This window comes from Python bivittatus, unplaced genomic scaffold (genome assembly GCF_059951505.1).
Source record: "Python bivittatus isolate LINGU-HERP-01145 unplaced genomic scaffold, Pbiv_v1 ctg000580_np1212, whole genome shotgun sequence".
Taxonomy (NCBI): domain Eukaryota; kingdom Metazoa; phylum Chordata; class Lepidosauria; order Squamata; family Pythonidae; genus Python; species Python bivittatus.
In genome coordinates this window covers 8,559,250-8,581,278 of record NW_028277087.1, presented here as the reverse complement: position 1 = coordinate 8,581,278, position 22,029 = coordinate 8,559,250, and the positions used below count along the sequence as shown (strand labels likewise).

At 41.8% G+C, this 22,029-nt stretch overlaps 1 protein-coding gene across 1 annotated transcript in view; it reads right to left on the bottom strand.

Annotated features, from left to right (window-relative positions):
- Positions 1-22,029, bottom strand: part of UNC13A (unc-13 homolog A) — a 103,604-nt gene that overhangs the window by 4,743 nt on the left and 76,832 nt on the right. The window contains exons 38-45 of the mRNA XM_088149903.1: positions 20,718-20,756; positions 17,287-17,316; positions 9,158-9,214; positions 7,094-7,174; positions 5,837-5,984; positions 4,385-4,441; positions 1,386-1,478; positions 303-462 (exon numbers count right to left, since the gene is read on the bottom strand). Coding sequence (XP_088006029.1) covers positions 303-462; positions 1,386-1,478; positions 4,385-4,441; positions 5,837-5,984; positions 7,094-7,174; positions 9,158-9,214; positions 17,287-17,316; positions 20,718-20,756 — 665 coding nt within the window. The remainder of the gene's footprint in view (positions 1-302; positions 463-1,385; positions 1,479-4,384; positions 4,442-5,836; positions 5,985-7,093; positions 7,175-9,157; positions 9,215-17,286; positions 17,317-20,717; positions 20,757-22,029) is intronic.

The following is a 22,029-nucleotide window of genomic DNA, read 5'->3' as shown; positions in this document are numbered from 1 at the left end:
TGAAGCAGAAGCCTTCCTAGCCGCCATATAATCTTGGGAAATGATGCAAGTGCTTTAATGAGACACTGACAAAGGACCTCTTCAAATCCAGTTCAAGGCATTACACAGTCCTAATGATCCATCTTGCCCTTTCCCAGCACCAAAACTACAGTCTTTAACTGCAGGAGAATGCAATTCCTTTACTGCTCCCTTTTTTTTAGTGTGTCCCCTCTTTGCCAAAAGAATTCTGAGGCCAGGACAAACTTTGCACAAAAAAATCCAGTCTTGCCTCTATTCAAGACAGGGAAATCAGAAACACTCACAACTGGATGCTCTCATTGTATTTGGGGGACCAGCTGTTGTTCTTGGACTTGGTAGCAAATTTCCTTTTCTTGTCACTGAGATGTGGCCCAATGATGTTGACTTCAATGAAAGGCCGGAAGATGCCAGATGTTTGCCACTTGAGATCATTGGCAGCCACCACTAAGGCAGAAAGGAGAGAGAGGGGAAATGGCTTGAGGTTTTCCTTACCTCCAAGGAAATAATGTGCCATTTATTAGAGCAGAAAAAGTGTGGAATTGGCAACCTGTAGCACTCTGGATCTTCTAAGCTACAATTGGCCATGCTTCCTAATACACTGAAAGTTGTAGTTCAACTGTTTTTGGAGAGTCACAGGTTGCCTAAAACCTAAGTAGTGTAATGCTATTTGCATTATTCAAAAAGCTTCATGTATATACATCTTTATGACAGCCCTATACGATAAACCAGTTGCTATCATGCTCACTTAGGACATATCTCTCTCTCTGTTTGCCTTTACTTTTCCATGTCTACACAATAAGCTTTTACAAAGACAAATGTTTGTGGCTGGGTGCTGTCACAGGCAAAATGCAGACTACAAACACAAAGGGAACATAAGAACAACATCATTTTGATTCTGGATAGTATATTGTCTCCTCCTTAAGCCCAGAAATGAGCTTGCTCATATAAACCAGTGAAATAATCCAGAATTTTAATGAATCAACATTGGACAGCAGTATGCTGCCTCTCCTAGTAACCAATGACAAATGTATATGGCCTCAACAAACAGAGGTTCTATCTATTTCTACCGTAGCTAAAAAGCCATAATTTATGGCATCTTTTCCAACTCTATATGTGCACATTTCAGTACTGTATTTTCCATTTTTTTAACCCACCCCAATCTGAAGACTCTGGGCAGGGTACAACACGGATAAAACTAAAATGACAGAATAAAAACAACCCAGCAGATGTGACCTCCAAACAACGGAAAGAAAGGTAGAATAAGATGGTTTTAGTGGCTTTCTAGAATGAGTCAGCTCTAGAAGCCTCAAGTGATGTGGCCTTCTGCCACTTTGAGATATGCTGGTCTCCTGGTGATCGTCACTGACCTTTGACTGTTACTTTGTGCTCGCCAGTGCCAGGATGGGTGAAAAGCTCAACATGGACGGAGACTTCTCCCACAGGATCGTCTACTCCAGAGCCTGAATGGCAAAAGGAGGAGGGCAAGAGGTCCCGGAGTGGCCAGGCAAGAAGAAAGCAGAAGAGTTTACCGTTAGTCTTTGCCTGACCAGGCTCCCTGTCCATCAACACCATGCATGGACTCAGGCCTGCTGATCCCTTTGGAGTGATTCTCGTTCAGAGGCACTTCTGGCTTTGGGTCTCTTAATAATGAGCCCTTCCCTGCTACCAGATCGACCAAGTTAAGGCTTCCCCTCTCACCAAAAATTAAAAAAAAAAAGTTTCCCTGAAAATTATGCCATAATAATATCCCAAAGCCTGTCGTCTGTCTATTTATTTAATCGTAGTTATATACTGTATATTGCCCCAAATCTTAGAAGACTCTAAGCGGTTTGCTTCTGGGCCGTGAACCAAAGAATAGCATTGACCTTGCTTTTCCATCAAAGTCAGCAGGACCTTCCCCTTTGCAGTTGTTCCCCATCTCCCACCCCCCAGAAGCAGGACATCAGCTCCTTGTTCAAACAGGCTTCCTCCATGAAGGAATTTCACATGCAGCAAAGGCAAAAGGAAAGGGGGAACGGGTGGGCGGAAAGAGTCAGTCTGCACAGGCACAATGGCCAGCGGTGTGGTTAGATAGCATGGAAAAGATTTCAATCCAAGGTGGGAGCAGCAGTGTCAGAGGGGAGGGGAAAGGGAAAGATGGTGGCAGCAGGGTGGCCACAGGTTGGAAAAAGGAAGAACGGAGAGGGTTTCTGCAGTTTTCCCAGGGTCAGACCCTCAGGAAAGGGGGCTAAGGCTGCGGATCTCAGAGCGAGGGAGAAACAAGATATTCCATGTCCCCTTCCAAAGTAGATGGCGCGACAAAAACAGCCCTAACACCCAACAGGTCTGTAGCTTTTGGATGATGCTGGCCTATTCTAGCACACATAGAATTGGAAGATCATAGAGCAGGAAGGGACCTCCATTTATGCTTTCTTGCTGAAGGAAAGCACGCTAGCTCCTGGACAGCTCCTGAACAGTGTGTGCCATCAGGAAGCTCCTACTGATGTTTAACCAAAATTCTTCGCTCTGTGTGTGTGTGTGTGTAATTTGAATTCGAACACACAATGTGATTTAACATCAGTCCTGGCTTCCCACTCACAGAATCTTAGGAACTGGAGTTCAGGAGTCAGAAAATTCTGTCCTACAAAGCTTGTAGAGAACAGCAAGACCAGACATCCTGGAGACAGGCAACAATCCTGTGCTATGATCTGCCCGTAAGTCCTCAGGTATGGGGAAATAAAACGCTTCTGTGCATGGAGATTCTCTTAGATAATAATGAATGTAGCTAGTGTAGGACACTGATTCCAACAGTGCCCCACATGCTGGGCACAAAGAACAGTCTCTTTCATTGTATTATTCTCAGGATAAATCAGTTGCCTAAAGCTTTTATATGAAGAAAATAGCAGTCTCCAGTAACTGATAAGACAAGAAGAAGAGAGAATGATTTAACATGGATCAAAACTTGAATTCTTCTCATAAACTTTCTGGAAAGGACATTGATTTCCTAGGATTGAAATCTCTCCTTTCATCCCTATCAGCCAGTTTATACTTTAAGAGCAGCAGCAGCAGTTCTCATTGGCCTAAATTTAACAATATTATTATCCAGGGTCTACCAGGCACCATCACTGCAAATCTTTAAAAAAGCCCTGAAGAACCACTACAACTGATTGGCTTTTTTTCTTGATATAGCTTCTTGGACAGCTAAGGGGTCGTAGCTACTGTTGTGCATGGGCTTTAGTATTTTCCAGGAGAGCATTTGAAGGGCTCTTGGAAATCCATCCTCTTGCCCAACACGAGATTGGAACTGTAGGATGCAGTATCAATATCACTAAGACGGCTGCTCAGCCTCTATTTAAATACCTCAAAGAAAAAGAGCGCAAACCCTCTTGAACAGCTCTCACTCCTCCTAGTGCTTAACTAAAATGAGTACAACCAAATTCTGCCTTCTGGAGCAACAGAGATCAAGTCTGCTCCATCGCTGGTGTGACAGCCCTTCACATATCTGAAGATTGCTGGCAGGTCTCCCCTTAGTCTTTTGTTCTCTGAACTAAATGCATGCAAGTGTTGGGTGTTTATTTATTATGATTGCTATCGCTTTGTTTATTTGTAATGTTCTTTGTTCATTTGTAATGTTCTTTTTCATTGTTAATATTTATTTTATTGGATTTGACTGTATAAGTTGCCTGAATAGGTGGATTACATTAAATATGAGCCTTAAAGTTGGCCTAAATACATTTTAAACAACAATAGAAATAATGAAATAAAGAGGAGGGGTATAAAATAGGTACCAGTCTTTGGTAATTGCTTAGATCTGCAGCCTTGCCCCCTGCATGCTTAAGATCCTTAAAAACCCATGCCTTTTGTTGCCAATAAAAGGTTTTAAAAAACCACATACGTACACCCACCTCCCTGATCATCCCAATTCCTGTATCACATGCTCAGACTCGCTTGATCCAGCAACCAAGGCCACGAGGCTTAAAACCAACAGGTCATTTCCATATGCTAAAGGCAAGCAGGGGATGGACAAACTGGTGGAGCAAACCCCCATGGTGTCAACCAAATGCCCCTTCTCCGCCCCGCCCTCCTCCTCCTCCACCGGCGATGTGCTTGCAGAAGGATATCATTCTGATGCATTCGGTGCACTTGCAGAAAGAGGCTCAGCTTGAGGGTACCAGCACCTGGAACAGGGCTAGTTCAGAAGATCCCTTGCCGGAAGAGAAAAGGAACATGGTCTTGGCTTTGGCTGCAAGGTTGCCCCCCTCCATTTCTCTTCCAGATCTCCACCGGGACGGCATCCTGTGCTTCTGACTAGCCTTGGCCAGGGTGGTGGGATGAGGGGTGCATTTGAGGACGGGAAGGAGTGTCAGGACAATGGTATGACACGTACCCTTCTCAGGATAGGTTTCTTCACTAAGAGTAAATCTAATCCCTTTTCCACCATGAACTAGTAATGAGAGAAGGAAGGAAGGAAAAGAGAAACCAAGGAAAAGAAGGTGGTTGGAAGGAAAAGAACAAGGACGAAAGTGCGTAGGAGGACAAGAGAAGGTTGGAGGGGAGGAATGAAAATGGGCAGGAGGTGGAGAGAAAAAGAAAAGAAAGATCAGCCCACGCATCTGCTTTACAAGGCAGCTGGAGAAGGCAAAAGGCAGGTTAGGACAAACGCCAACTTGAATGCTAGGGAAGGAGGCAGAAAAAGGCTGAACAGGAATTATTTAGCTATTGTACTAAACTGATTAGCCCCCTCAATCACTGAAGCAACTTTAGACTAAACTAATGTCCAAGATGCTGAATCCTGGGACAGCCCTGCAAAAAATTCACCTTTCTGGCTGAGCCAATGATCCAGTTTCTCCTGTGAAGCAGAGGTCAGCAACCTTCTTCTGTGTAGGGGCCAGAGGCCATGCTGTCACCACTGCCACCGTTTCCAGGGGACATGTCGCTCTGCCTGTGCCAAAGCAGCTTGTGAAGCCATCGCCAAAATGTTCACCTGAGGAGGTGGTCAGAGGTCTCTCCCTCCCTCTCATGGCCAGGATGAATATATTTCTTTTTAGGGCCACAGGCTGGATAATTTGGGTGGCAGGCCAAGGGCCATAGGTTGCCACTCCTGTTTGCACATATTCTGTTTCTGTGATGGAATGGTGTTATGAAGGCCAAGCTCGGGGAGATAAGCGTTTCCTTAGCTCCCAGCAGGAGCGTGGGAAATTTAAGAAGATGAGACTGGCACCACCCTAAGGAATTCACGGTGTTGTGGCTTGTTGGCTTGGGAACTTAGGTTCAGTCTGGAGAGATTCTGTCTTGAGGTGGAAGCTAATAAACGCAACAGAACTGTATCTGCGCTGTCTCAGGGAGTTCTTTGGGCTGAACCTGACAGTTTCCCACAGAAGCAAATCAGATGCCCCCTTGCAGCAAATGGAGCATGAGGCCAGCAGCCTTCTCACCTTGGCTGCCCAGAAGATTTAGTAATAGCTACCGAAGTAGCCTAATAAGTAGATATCAAAAGACTTGCCCTCTATTAGAATATGCGCTGTAGATTCTGGATCGAAACAACAGCAGAAGCCCTAATAGGAAACCCATAAGCAAGTCCATGAAGTTAACTCCCTTTCTTTAATGTTTCCTCATTCAGCAGAGTGAGAGTGACTCATGTGGACTGCCACTGAATGTGGAGGTTCCATTTAGCTACATAAAGAACACAAGAAGGACTCTTGAAGGTCAAAGTACCCCAAGAACAGCATCTTTAGTCTCCTTGGAAAAGTCTGTGGCCTTCACCAATTCCCACCCACCTAACCTCACTCCTTACCCCCAGTTTCTTAGCAAGCATATGTAGACCCATCTTGGAGCTTACCCTGAGTGGACTGTGTCTGGACGAAGGTTTTGATGAGCAAGTCTGTGGCTTGCGTGTAGAGCGAGAGGGCATAGCGCAGGGATTGTAGATCTGGGCTTTTCTCCAAGAAGGTTTTTTTAAGACCAACTCCTCCTGCATGGAAGTATTGCTGATGGGAAAAGAGAGGGAAGGGCAAAGCAGGAGATCCAACTTCAGTACCAGCCCTGTATCCTCAAGACTCTCAACTATTGGCCACACTTGGACTGGGGACTGGGGGAGAAGGCTTTTAACAGCAGGGGGAGTCCAATTTTCTTTGAGGGTTTGTTGTGTAGCTATGCTTTGTTTATTTATTACATTTAAAAATAGAAATTATAGTTCTCCTTCCATATGTCTGTAGTCATTCAGGCTGCACTCACACAACAAGCTTAATCTCATTACTGAATTAACCCTTTTCTGGTTTGCATAATGAACTGTACTATAAATAAACCAAACTGACTGGGTTTGGACAATGCCCAGTGCAAGATACAAGTTAACTAAGGTTAATCTTAAGCAGACCTGTGCAAATGTAACTGTATGATCTTCAGCTCAATGTTGTTTGAGCCTTTCCACCCAATGATCTTACTGCACCTCTGTTGCTAAACAATACCATCATCCTAGCACTGCATAATACCAAAAGCAAACCACTATGATGAACTCCAAAGCCCTTCAAAAATTGCTTCTTTTTTAATAACGATTGTTTTGTATATACTGATTTTTTTTAGCTCTGTTGTATGCCACCCAGAATCACTTGTGAGATGGGCGGGCATATAAATTTGATGAATAAACAAACAAACAAACAAACACATACACACACACTCTAAGATGGGCTTCTTCTACCTTACTGTGAGGTGTTGGGACTGGAATCTCCCAGATAGCTAGCTTCTCCAGCCATTATACCACTTGACCTCATTTCCACTCTTCTCTATTATGACAAATATCTATGAAATTACTGGGTATCAGCAAAGTTATCCTACTTTATCTTCCCAGCACAGCTAAGATTGGATCCAAGATGGTGATTTCCTCAAGGCTATTCAACAAGGAGCAATCTGAACCAGAACTTCCCAATGGTTTATCCACCATACTACATTGATTCTAAAATGACAAATACTGGAAAACGGGAATTCAAATTAAACCCATACGTACACACTGAAATTGCTTGTTCCCAAGATCTTCTCAACTGGTTATCAAGATCTAGAATTTGGCTGGGATGCAGGATGGGGAAAACACAGAGTTACTCACCTTGATAGTATCCAGAGCAAGTTCCACCACAGCACACTGTTTGGGTGTCAAACTCTTAGCTTCCTCACGTACCATATGATCCTGGCAGGAAGAAGCCATGATATGTAATACCTGTCTGCACAAGATACCCACAACTTCTATTTTCTAAACATATCTAAAAGCCACCCTACACATTCACTTTGAAGATGCATTTGGAAACCTAGACATTCAGAAAGGACATTTGGATGGTTTGAATGGGAGAAGAAGATTAAGTTTTTTGGACTTTTCTAAGTTCCCTCACAGTTCAATTCCCTGGTGGCTACCTTTCTTCTTAGAATCACCCTCTGAAAGAAGAAAAAAATTCTATAGCCACAAGGCACAAAAAGATAAATTTCTTCCTAACAATATAGTTTCTCTCTTCCCAAAAGTCTGAAACAAGTTAGGATTTGCCCTTCTTTTCTTCCCCAATCTTTAAATTTGGATTTAAGAGCCCAGTAAAGTTCTCTGTTATAAGATGAATGCAGAAGGTGGGTTGATCAGTTATTGACTGAGTTCATGCAACCCATGGTTTATTGAATTAATCTGGTTTAATGAGTTTCCACAATAATCTGAATCTTAAATGAATACACTGACTTAATTGGTGCAATATAAGGCATCACAAACCACAAAACCACATTTTGACCTACTGTGTTGTTTGACCTCATTCATTGTCTCACAGTCTGTAGTGTGTAGACTAGTGTTTCTCAACCTTGGGAACTTTAAGAGGTGTAGACTTCAACTCCCATTTGAATTCTGGGAGTTGAAGTCCACACATCTTAAAATTTCCAAGGTTGAATAACACTAGTGTAGACAGTTGAAAGCAGTAGCAAAGTCAATCCCTATGGATGAGAACATTTACATCTAGTTCTTTTTCCCTGCATTTCAGTAGCTTTGGGGCTGTTACTCTGGGGGCATCTAGAATTCAGAAAGTTTAGCCTCTAGCATCCTTTGTTTTCCTTGGTTGTGAAATTTTGGTACTTTGAATTCAGGAGCAGGGTGTTTGCAGGGTACAGTCAAAAAAGGCAAGATGGTGGCCACAACACTGTGATTGAAAAGTAGGGTGGGCCAGAAGAAAGAAGTTTGATCATTTGAATGTATCTCTTTCACAGATAATTAAAATTAAATTAAATGAGTTGTTAAATTAAAAAGTTTTTAGTTTTTTCACCCCTTCTGTAGGGATAAAAGTAAGAATTGAGTGGCAACTTTTGGACTCCGCCCAAGGCTTTCTGGGAACGTTTATGTTTTTAAGATGCTTTTTTCTCTCATTTGGAATACATCAGGGAAAAATTAGATCCTTTGGCCCAGGTGCTATAAAAGGATTGATAAAAACCAGCACAAAAGCTATTTTGATGGTGATCAATTCTGCGACTCTTTTAGTGTGATGTTTAACTAATACTTGTATGTGTCCCTTCTTTAGAACACACATGGACATTCCAAAAATATGGTCCCTCAAATACTTAAGTTCATATGTAATATACCAGCAATTAGGAGAGAGATGTCGATTAAATAAAAACTGGCACATTTGATAAGTTCTTCTAGTTAAACCAGAATTAAGAATTAAGGTGACATGGATATAGCAGACAAAGTGAAGGATTGAAAAGGGGGAAATGCATTCATTCTTTTCAGCACCAGGTATATTCCTTTTTTTCCAGGCATTTTTAGTTATTTTTAATTTTTAGTTGCAATGTTGCACAGGGTCAATGGCTTTTATGTGTTTCATTATATATTTCTTGCATTATTTGTAATACACTTTACTGGCTTTTTACACATGGCTTTTGGTGTTTCAGGCAACTTTGTATAACTTTGTATTTCATCCCAAAAATTCTAGTTGCAACTGGTAATTTGGGTAATATAAAAGTATAAAAAACAAGAGCAATGATAGTTTCTGGATAGAAATGTATTTGTGTTCTTACCATTTCTATGATGTCATTGTCCCTCTCTGTCCTCTTTCAATATGCTGGTAGAGCATCGGCTGGCTTTCTGTCTGATCCTGACTTTGCTAAGGAACAACCTTGTCCATTGCTAACATTCCGCTGCATTGCTTACCTTGAGTTTTGAAAGCTGCCCTAATTCCTTGGCTGCATTGAAGATCATCTGTGTGCCCTGGAGAGCAGGAGGAATGAAAAGAAGAAAGAACATATAATAAAAAGAAGGAGGCAATTGCATACCCATTAATATTATATGGAACCAGAGATACCTTTTCATAATTTATGGTAAGAAAATCAGATGACCTTCTATTTAGGGGAGCTTGTAATGTGCTTTCTCAAAAATTCACAGGGGTTTCCATTATAATATATAGTCGGTCTATTCTGCCAGTTATGTTATGGCTTCTTGGTAAGGGACTGTCAAGTCAATCATACATAAGTTATGGCAGCTAAGGATTTAAGGGATCTATGACAATTTGGGCTACTAGTAGCAAATTTCTGGAATTTTCCTCATTGGATAATTCCTTTATTTCTGAATAATCTACTTTCATTTCTAAGGGGAATATTATTTATTTGTAATCCTAACAAAGATAATTAGATATGTAGATACATACCTTCCAGTTTTCAGAAAACCTGTTGTTCCTTTTATCAGGTCCTCATAATCTTTAAAGAACATTTTAAATGAAAATGCAGAATCCTTAACATAACATATCCTGACTTAACATTATTCACAATTTTTACCTGAGTGGAAAAGAAAGAAACCTCTAAACTTATTTCTGAATTCAAATGTATTTGGTTTTAATCTTACAACACTGAACCAGAGTCCCTGCTTATGATCTGGACCAGTGTTTCTCAACCTTGGCAACCTTAAAATGTGTAGACTGGCTGGCTGGGGAATTCTGGGAGTTGAAGTCCACACATTTTAAAGTTGCTAAGGTTGAAAAACACTGATCTAGAACATGGGTGCTCCTTACTTTCTATCACAAAAATGTAAGAAAATCCTGTTAGACTACATAAAGTGATATGGTAGATGTGGTTCATTAGTCTAGAACATTTGTTCTTCTATCATTTAACCCAACCTCCCCTAGCCTGGCACCCTCCAGTTTTGTTAAGACTATATCTCAGAGTTTCTGAGCTAACATGTCCTCTGGCTACCAGTCCTGGGAAGACCATCTTGAAGCTGCATGGGAGGGAAGCTTGATTTGACTTCTGCTATTGGCCTTATTCAGCACCTGGACAGCACCCCACAAAGTGTAAGGTGAGCAGATACCATGACTAGAACAATGTTTCTCAACCTTGGCTATTTTAAGATGTGTGGACTTCAACTCCCAGAATTCCCCAGCCAGCATGAGGTTGAGAAGCACTGCTCTAGAATGATAAGGAGATGCCACAATTGCTTTGAGGGACCATCTCTCTCTCTCTCACTCACTCACTCACACACACATAGTAAGTACACACAGTAGACCCTGACATCATCCACTCAAGAGTTCTTAAACTACACAAATGTGAAATTGCTGACCTCCTAACAAAGATACCTAATGTGCTCCTCACATTCAGCTCACTGAAAGTTATCCAATGTGAACCCAATTTTTAAACAGGGAAATAGGTGAAATTATAAGCTGATCAGCTTAATGCCTGTTATGGGAAAACTGGTAGAAATGATAATCAAAGAAAAAATAACTAAGCCCATAGAGGAACAAACCGCATGGATTCTTTAAAGGCAAATCCTTTTTCACCAACTTCCCAGAGTTCTTGGAGAATGTCAACAGCCGTGTGGATTGAGGTGACACCCCTGCCCCCCACCAACCACTACTATACAGTATTCAGTAATGGAACAAATCAGAGATGATATTAACAAGGTATGATCTTTTCTGACATGATTCTGACAAATGGTTAGTTCTTTTTTGTAAACGATCTAAACTTACTGGCTATGTGCACAATTTATGGCAATAAGTTCCACAAATATAAATTTACAGAGTAGTCCTAACTCCTACCACTTGAGTCGATTTCCAAGAATGATCCTGAACACTGAATAACATGGTTCATCTTCATACATACATATTCAATTCTTTACAGTTGCAACATTAGTGAAAACACCATAGATAGCTTCTTGAAGGCAACCGATTTGCACTGGTAGAATAGTCATACATTCTACTGTAAATCACAAAATGCCTAGTAAGAGGACATTTGAACAGCCATAATTTCTAATCCCAGATTTCCCAATAATAGGCCCCCAACACTGCATCTTGTGGGTTCATTGTGAGTGGCTATCCAGACTGTGTTTTGAATCATTGCTACCCTCAAAATCCAACTTATACCCCATCACTATTTCAGAAGCCCACTCAGTCTCTGGAGCAGGGGTGGGCAACCCACAGACCACGTGCAGCTTACCAACTCACTCTGAGGCTCCAGAACACCCCTGGAATGGACAGAACCAAATATTTTGGCCTGGCATTTTTGTATTTTAGGGATAGGGGTGTTAAAAGACAACATAACACTTTAAGTCAGAGCTCTCAGACTTGGACTAAGGTTTGAGTCTCTCATTTCACTCCTTTGGCACAAATAAACCAAGCCTTTGGGTTCTGACTGCTCTGATGTCATGGTATTATTGGCCGCACCACTACACCAGATGTTGTAGCCAGCTTTAGACTGACACAAGCATACGTGTTTCTCCCTACCTACAAGCTTTGCTCATTTCACCCTCAAAACAGAAAAGTGAAGTTACCATTGCTTTCTAACTTGTAAAAGTTCTCTCAAGTTTGTTTGAAAGTTCCCTGCTGAGAACTTTTGGCTTGGACCTTACACTTGTCCTTCTTTTGCTTCCTTGAAGATTAGAGGTTTTGCTGCAAGGAAGTGAAAGCAAATCTCTTCAGACAATGAATTCTGCATCCAGTTCCAATCTGAGATGATACAATTACAGAATTACTCAGGATTTGTTACCTAAAAAAAACAACCTCCTAAAAGGATCTTGCTATGCTGCAGGTAGGCAGTCTATGGACCTCCAGATTACTTCCAGGCTGCTCTGATAAAATTCAATGACACTCAATTTCCATTTTTAAGAAAAACAGAACAAGTAAACATTTCTGGTTGGTTCAAGACCTCTGGTTTTAAAAAAATACCATAAAAGCCCTCTACCAAAGCTAGAAAAAATAGCTATTTTCACTGTACAAGTCTTGGTGGGGCTTCTGTACCACCACCAGATTCTTTGCATCCCTGAGGCTGATTTTTTTTTTTTTTAAGTGTGGCTTCAGCTGCAGAAACTTGTTCTCCCTGTTTTGTAATCTCTGATTGAAGGAATAACAACAACAGAAATTCAGATTATTTTCCTCTCAAACAGGAAGACCAAATAGTTTTCCTCGAGTCTAGGTCTCTTCAGAGGCTTGGGGCCATGTGTTACATCAGTTTCAAACATTGGCCATTCTGCTGAGTCTGGTGGGAGTAGGAGACAATGTTTGGAGTGACCCAGATAGGGAAAGCTATAGGAGGTTCTTCTTTTTTGTTAAATCTGGATCTAGCTATCCATGGTTGACGTTCTAGATCAGTGTTTCTCAACCTTGGCAACTTTAAGAAGTGTGGACTTCACCTCTGGCTGGCTGGCTGGGGAATTCTGGGAGTTGAAGTCCACACATCTTAAAGTTGCCAAAGTTGAGAAACACCTTTCTAGATGGTTGATGTTCTAGAACTTTGCTTCCTTTGTAACTGTCAACACATTTCTCATGAGCAAGGCATTCAGTCTCAAGACTCAAGAGGGTACTCCACTGCATGAAGACTTTTAATTAAAAATGAGCAGATTTCCCCTGTGCCATTTCTTTGCTGTTTTTGCAATTTCAGTCTTGACCAGGTGTTAAGAGATTTTCTAAAATTCATTCCAGAACCAGAAGATATGCAGAAGTCTGCAATTTCCAGTTAGTTTGTATTTCCTCTCCACACACAAGCATGTAGAAAAAAGTTTATATCAATTATGTCCATGAGCGCACAGATAACTGCAAGAAAAGCAACCCTGATGTACTTGTAGTGAAGGGAAAAATTCCCCATGATGCAATTTACAAGTGCAGACCACATGATCTGCTTCAGCCCACTGGGGACAGAATACAAAGTCCTGCACACTTGAGGGTACAAAGAATTTTTATACTGTTCTATAATAAATGCTGACCAGTAATGATGTCAAATGCCAATAATTTATTATTTTTGAACTTCCTCCCCTGTCTGCTGCTGCTGTCAGACATTCTCAGCAGCTCATCTTTGGGTGTCATCTTACAGAAGCACTCTTGGATGCTCTGAGTTTCATCCAGGACAGCGGCTTTGACACACACATGACCCCACCTGCCCTCCTTCCGGCTGGTGTATATTCTCTGGGTGCTGGACTTGGGGTGGAAACCTCTGTACATTGTAAGGAGCTTCCAGGTCTTCACATTGGCAGCCTCTATGTCCTCCTTTGGCCAGCTCACTATATCAGCAGGGAATCTGATGACTGGCAGGGTGTACGTGTTGATGGTGTGGATCTTGTTCTTCCCATTGAGCTGGCTATTCAGGATCTGTCTTATCCTTTGGTGGTACTTGGATGTTGCTGTCTTCCTTGCCTCCTTATCATGGTTCCCATGTGACTGTGGGATACCAAGGTACTTGTAGCTGGTCTGTATGTCTGCTATGTGGCCTGCTGTTAGTTCCACCCCATCAGTCTTAATTACATTCCCCTTCTTTACTACCATCCGGCCACACTTCTCCAGTCTGAATGTCCTTACTGTAGATCCGTGTCAGGTGGATCAGTGAATCGATGTCTCATTCATTCTTGGCATACAGCTTGATGTCATCCATGTAGAGGAGGTGGCTAATGGTAGTTCCACTCTTGAACTTGTATCTGTATCCAGTCCTTGTGATTATCTGGATAAGGGGGATCAAGCCTACGCAGAACAGCAGTGGAAACAGTGCATCACCTTGGCATATGCCGCACTTGATGGCCACTTGTGCAAGCTGTCTTGAGTTGACTTCCAGTCCCATTGAGTTCTTGAGGAAGGTCCTTAGTGTCCTGTTGACTTTGTATAGTGCCAGGCATTCACAGATCCATGTGTGGGGCATTGAGTCACAGGCTTTCCTGTAGCCAATCCAGGCTGTGCTCAGATTGGGCTGCCTAGACCTCAAGTCTTGGGTGACTGCTCTATCTATGAGCAACTGGTGTTTTGAGCCTCTGGTGTTGTTCCCTATGCCCTCCTGAGCTATGCTCACATACTGGCCCATAGTGCAGTTTGGTGGCTATGAAGCCTGATAGGACTTTCCATGTTGTGGGGAGGCAAGTTATTGGCCGGTAGTTGGATGGTGCTGTTCCCTTGTGGGGATCTTTCATGGTCAGCACTGTCCTTCCTTGTGTTATCCAGACTGGGTGGGAGCCTGCTGCTAGCAGCTGATTCATCTGTGCTGCTAGGCATTCATGCACTGCTGTTAGTTTCTTTAGCCAGTAGGTGCGGATCATGTCCGGGCCAGGTGCTGTCCAGCTCTTCATGTTCTTGACCCGCTGTTGGATTTCTGCTACTGTGATAGTGACTGCTTCATGTTCTGGGAGATTGTTGTGGTCTGCTTTCAGGTCCTGCAGCCACTTTGCACTGGTGTTATGTGTCTTCTCTTTCTCCCATATGTTCTTCCAATACTGTTCAGTTTCTGTTGCTGGTGGCTCTGCTGTCACTGTGTGGTTGCACTGCAGTTGGGAGTATACCTTGGATTATTCTTTGGAGAACAGGGCATTTATCTTCTTGGCCTCTGCTTCTCTAGTGTATTTCCTTAGCTTGGTAGCCAGTGCTGTGAGCATTTGTTTAGCGGTCTCTAGGGCCTCAGATGGAGTCAGGCCCTTATATTTTTTTCAGTAGCTGAGTCTTATCCTTAATCTTCACACCCTTCTGTAGTTCCACCAGCTGACTAACTTCTCTCCGAGTTGCCTTGATCTTAGCCTCCAACCTCATTTTCCGGGGGGGGGGGTAAGTACTGCTGTTCTTATTCACTGTATAGCCAAGCATCTCTAGGATTAGAGCGGCTGCAGTGCATACATGTTCATTGGTTTGAGTTATGCTGGTAGTAGGGGATGTTGTGAGGACTCTAGTGGCATCTTCTAATATACTATCTGATGGTACTCCTCCACTGCATCTTGGTAATTGGTCTTGAGGGTTGATTGTAGCTGGTTTATCCATGATCTTATGCCTCCTATCACCTGCTGTGCTCTGTAATGGAGGGAGTGGCAGTGATATTCCAGCTTCAGGTGTTGGCTGCACATCCAGTTGTTCCTGCAGGTCTTCTTGAGTCCGGGATGTAATGTGTAGTTGGTCTATCTCAAGTTGTGAGAGCAGCTTCCTCTTCACTATGTTGAAGTGTTGGGTAAGTAGCTGTTTCTCGGTTAGTGTGGGTGTAGGTCTTCTATCCATCCATAGTTCCCTCATACATTTCATATATCCTCTCTCATTAGGTCTATTGTTGTAGTAGCATTCCATCAATTCCAGGTTCTCTTGTCTCGTCCATGTATGGTTTGTTCCAGTAGCCCACTTATCACGAGATTGTCCTGGTTCCCCAACATCTGGTGCGGACCTTGTTAATCCAGGTGATGTCCGAGCCAGTATGACTCTCTTAGTTCGTGACACTCTCATATGTGAGGTATGCAGGTGAAGCATTAAGGGGTCTTTTCCCAAGGACTCCTACTGGTAAGGTAGGTACCAGTTAGGATTCAAACCCTGGTCTCCCACGTCAAAGGGTGGCACTCTAACCACTACACTACCTAGCTGCCCTTATATATAGCCAGCCTCCTATATATATTCATGTGAATTTGGAAAAGGAGAGAGGAATCATTTCAAACTTCAGGAATTTCTTCTGCATTACAGAGACATTCTTGTGTGCTTAAAATGTTGCAAGGATTGCAATAAAACTGTGTGCACAGTTCTATTTACACTATTTTGTTTACACTCTTTACTGAGGTGTAGACTCCGTATAATATCAGTGAAACACTACAGGAAAGGACTCTTGGCACAACCAGGCTGCGTGCACTTCCCTATGGTAAGAGAAAGAGGAAAACCTAAGAATGAATGGAAGGATTTTGTATGCCATCCAGCAGCACATGTGGAAGCTCTTAACATACTTTGGCAGCACCTGGCCAATCCCTGGAGCAGATGGGGCCAACCTGAGGGGTGGGGGTAGGAGTTGTGTCTCTTCTGGGCTTTGGAACAAAATGGTGCTTTAAACTTACAGCAGTTTAAGGCCCCCATTTCATCCTTTACCCCTTACCATTAGACTATTTTCCCACTATTTTCTGAATATGGGCAGGAGGCTTTAAGAATGAATTTGGATGCTATAAAAATCTGCAAAGTTTAGGGCACCCATTCTATCCCGTAATATCCTCAAACCCCCCAAAAGGACCAAAAAATCCATCACATTCCACAACAGACTACTTTCATCTGGATCTATTACATCCTTCTATTTTCTCTTTGTTTCACAGACACTCAATATTATCAATCGATTTTCCATCCATCCATCCATCCATCCATCCATCCATCCATCCATCCATCCATCCATCCATCCTCTTTATGGCTTACTCCTCTTACATTCCAGGCTGCAATTTTCCATGGTTGTCTCTAAGTGAGTCCATAGGTATTGACCCCCACCCCAGCTTTGATCAATTGAAGCCTTCATATACTGCTTTTATTCTTATGGCCAGGAACTATCCTTTTTTTGTCCTAATTGTGCACAAGACTCTTTGGAAGTCTTTTCAGCTGAAGATCAGGATGAAAACATTTTAAGTAGCAACACACACAGCGTATAGTGCCTCCACCCCTCTTGAAAAGCCACAGTAGATCCTACCATATCCACTCAACCATTTTCCCATATATTCTCTTTACACCCTTATACCTCCCTTTCTGCCCCAAAGGCTTGGATGCCCCCAACCCCCAACCTCCCATGCCCTCTTTCTACCCACTCCCATGCAGACAGTCAAGCAAGCAAGCTGAGCAAAAGATTTCAGAAGGAAAATATATTAAAAAAATTGCTTTGGGTTTTGGTTGAAAACAGAGACCAACAAACATGATTTGAGCACAGGTTTTAAAAGAGCAGCCAGCTCCAGGTAGCAATTTCTAGTAAGAAAGAAGGACAAGAGAGACAAACGGACATAAGGATTCAAAGGACCACAGGCAAGAAGGACCGGGAGGTGGGGGATCTCTATGGGGAGGATAGGCAAGAAAAAAGTAGATGAAGCAGAGTAAGAATTAAATGGAGAATCCTTACTTCAGTGTGACTGGGGAGCTTCACCCTAGTCTGTGGAAAGAACAGCACTGTTTGTATGATTACAGCATCTAGAAAGCCTATCATAGCAATGCAACACCCTCCCTTCCCCACAACCACGCTGACATCAGATGCCATCTCCACAATGGCGATGCTGGCTGGGGTGATGGGGTTTTTATTCTGACACATCTGGACAATACCACATCTGGAGGAAAGCTCCATTTTTACAGTAAATTTCATGACCAGTTTAAGAAGCATCGATCTGTATTGCTATTTTAAATGGGTGAACAGAAAATTAAGAAATAGATTAAACTGGAGTGGTGATACTCTTCATAACACATCCCAAAGAACAACCCTTTTGTTTGAATTTACAGCTTACACTTTAGATCACATTTTCCCATCAGGTTAATTATTATGGGTTCATGGGGCTACTTTTGAAATTCTCCTCCTCCTTGAATGCTGGGTTTTCATATTCTCTACTCTTGATCCAAATTGGAAAAGTATGCATCAGTGATAGTCCACTGTTCTGTTTTTTAAATTTCTACCTCTGTAGGACTCTTCTGGTAATCTCCTAATCTTCTGCTAAGCGCCTCCTGTTGCATATACAACCCAGCCCAGTCAGAATTGGGTGGCATCCCATTAAAAATATGATAGAAACTAATTCAATTTTTGGAATATAGGCAGGCTTAAGGATTCATGTACTCCCTGTCCCAGGAGAGTTCACACACAACATGTGTAGATCTCTGATCCAGGAAATCCTCTAATTCAGGGCCAAATTATGAAAAAGCCAAAACGTTTATCTACACAGATTTAAATAAGTGACAGAGACAATCAATGGAAAGCAAATGATGTCTTCAATAAACACCACTCATCCAATCTTTGTTTTCTAAGTCAAGATCAGAACAGCAAGTAAATGAATCTTATTCCCGCCACTACTCTTTGCTTTGAACATGTGGTTGAGAAGAAGAGAACATCCTGCTTCTTAATTCCTTTAAGGAAGGAACGGTTGACTTTTACAGAGCTGTGCACACTTCAACAATGATTGACAATTCGTTCAGACACACAGCATATTTCTGCAGTTCATTGAAATATGCTTATCTTTTTCAGGTTTACAGTATATGTAAGTATTTAAAAAAGAAAAAGATGTCACTGCTTTAAGAATTGCCTTAACTTTAATAAATGGGTTCCTTAAACAGGGGCCTTCCTTTTTTGTTTTTTTTCAGGCTCACAAAGAAGTGAGAAAAAAGTTGGTCTCCTTTGCTGCTGCATTTGTATGAGATCCAAAGCACTTTTCCAGGATCATTGTCAAAATATGCGCACTCTCAATCCCACTTTATTCACATAACACCTTGGATGGGGCTTGCTGATCAACTACCCTCAGCTTCTGTCTAACTATCTAGCTTCTGATCTAAAGTTTCCAAAAAGAGAGAATTAAGCCCCCCTCTGGAGGACTGGCTCTATACCCAAATTACTATCAATATCAATATTCCTTTTCTACTGTTAAACCAGAATTTACACCTTTCATCTTAAGACCTTCATTCTTTTCTGCCTAAGGACACTGCATCTTCTAGAAATGGACTTCCCTTTGACTTTGGTCTTTGTTGTAACTGCTGAAAAACAATCTAAATGATAGCATGAATAACATCCAACAACTTGTTGATATGAAAGAGCTAGATTATTTTATCTGACTTTTTTTGTTCAAAATATATTTTTTCTGTTCAGAAAAGCTGTTGTATATGGATTATCCTCAACTACTGAATTACCCATTATCATCTCATTTTTGAACACTCCTTTTTTGTGTTCTACTTCCAGAAGGATTTAATGCCACACAGTTGTTGGTCACTAGGCAGCCCTAAAAAAATAGGAGGGGGTCCAACAGTAGCCCCAGAACACAATCTGGTATTCCTGGATCTTAATTTTATAATATCATTTCAGTGATCCTTCCTAAAAACTCACATTTTTTATTTATTTACTTTACATAATTTGTATTTTGTCAACTTCACTGGATTTTGGGAGGCTCACAAAAGTATATGGCAAGTTAAAAAACCCACCCCACAATAAGGAAGCAATAATCAATGAATCAATTTACAGAAACAAAAGATAGTGCACAATGGTAATAACAAATCCAACAGAATTAAAAAGAACCACCAGAAGTTTGAACTTTGGGAATCTATCTATCATCTCTCGTCTGTCTGTCTGTCTGTCTGTCTGTCTGTCTGTCTCTCTCTCTCTATTATCTATCTACTGTATCTATGGCATTTGGGGCTCCTTGGGCCTATGGGAACACAATTCTACAGACAGAATGCCACCCGCACCCACTGCCTCATATTTTTATCCAAACTGAAATAAAAATCTTGGCCCATGCAGTTTCATTCGCTGCAATTGTTCTGGCGTTCTTCTGCACCGTTCTGTGCCATTCCTCCCAAACAGGAAACAAGAGGTGTGTCTGATGTAGAGCAATACTAGGATAGAGGGGCTTGGAAGATGGAGATGAACTCCCAGATCAGGTGGGTAGCCCAGATTTGTCCCACAGGCCTACCTGTGATATCTTTTGTTGGGAGTAAGACCTACTGAACCCAGCAAGGCTTATTTCTCAGTAGAGCCAAGATTTCACTGTCTATAATCTGTGTATACTGTACATACTCTGCCCTGTATATACTCTATGTATATTCTGCTCTGAAATTCACTGTATGTAATTCACTGCCCTGAAATTCAAGGTATATACCCTACCCTGCTCTTCCCCATATACCCCATACAAAGAAGGAAAGTTACACCCTTCTTTTAGCAGGCAACCTTTCCAACATAGACCAATCTGGAGTGATTTGGAAAAGATGTCCAATCACAAATTTCTACAGGCCTATCTTGGAGTGAAACATGCACTCAATTTCTTTTGTCCCATGGACATCACTGGTTAAAATGGATTGGTGGGTGGCTGGACCACAGACTGACCCGATCTGTTTACCAGAGATGTATGGAGCTACACATCATGCATAACAGTGACATCTCCATGTTAGCTCCTACCTCCATCCCTGTTATCTCTTCTCTGTCAAATTTAGGATGATAAGTACCTTTGGGCAGGAACACTGGAGTTCCACCTTCCTTAAACTGCTAACTGTAATGGAGATTGGCATCACAACTAACTGTAATATACATCATGTTCTCTGAACTGCTGCTGTACAGTATGGACACAGATACAGGTCCCCTAGAAGACAAAATCCATGCTCCAACACTAAACAGCCCCCCTCAGACAAAAACACACAACAGTATATATCTCAACAACACAAACTATGAAACGCAATGATCAACCCTTATTGATGTCAAAGCCTCGGGTGACTCCTTGAACCTTTAAGCTGGGCTGGGTGAGTTGGTGGTGGAGGCAATGTTAGTTGGGTCTTTTGCTACAGACAGACAAAAGAGTGAGAATGGCTCATTACCTTCTCAGTCCCCTTGCCATGCTTTCTTAAGAGGGTTCCCTGTAGAAACAATATCACAAATTGATCAATATGGAAGAAGAGAAACATGTCTAGGTATGGGTATCACAAGGGAAAAGGAGTGAGGGAGGAAAGGAGGGATATTTAAGTTCCATTACCCTGGGATTACCTCCAGAGAACAATCCTGTCAGAAGATGTAAGCTAAACCTGGCACTGAATCTGTACTTTGCCCCCAAAGAATTACTTATTCTCATCCAAACAGCATCCCAAATTGGTCAGAAATAGATTTAGGTCACAAAAATTGTCTTATGACACCTAGCTCTGGAAACAATAATTCCTGCCCTTAGTGCCACATAGCTGGACTACTACAATGCATTCAGCACAAACCTGCCTTGGAAGACTACCCATAAACTGCAGTTGGTTTGAAATGAGCAGCCTTCTCATTGATGAATGAGAATTGCTGGAGTCAGGAAATGCCTGTGTGGTCAACCATGCATTGAGGTCAACAGAATTCTAGATGCAATACTGTAACCTATAAAGCCCTAAATGGTTTGGTCCCTAGGTACTTGCAAGTAGAGTCAATCCATCTGCTTTGTATTTTATAGCTTTTTAGAGTTTTGGGGCAGGGGCCAATAAATATTGTTTCTTGGTTGTGGTTGCTGTTTTATGGAATAGCCTCCCTTCTGCTCAACTTGAGGCCATGTTAACACTTGATTTTCCAAAACCTAGTGAAAAATGAGCTCTTCCAGAGAAAATTGGAGCAAGATAGGTTTGTGCCCTTGGATATTAGAGTTTGTGTTTATTGTTATTGTGTTTGGATTTTACTTTGCTTTTACTGTTTTGTTGAGTACATCATCATATTAACTAATTAACTGGAACCATCTTCCTTCCTTCTTCCAAATTCTGCAACTGTCAGAATGACAAAAAGGCAATTCTGCCCCATCTTCCTGTAGCCATGTACAGTATGGGTAGAGCTGTCATGCATTTACTAGTTCTGTTCACCCAACATGCTTAAGATAGCAACCTAGCAGGTGTCTTCACACACATTAATCTTGGTTAGTTTTAACCTTGGTTAGGTTGGTGTTGGTGTGTGTCTGGCTTAGTGTGTTGGACAAACCTGGCCAATAGAGTTCATCTATTGTACGAACTCTGAAAATGCATTTTTTAAATAATCAAGTATATATTTTAAGGTGAAGTGCAAAAGTTATTTATATTCATTTGCCAAGTCCAACATAGCATTGGTAAGATGAATAAATACTTATCATGTAAACTGTTCTGATAAAGGTGATCCTTCAGTGCTTGACTTCTGTTTACA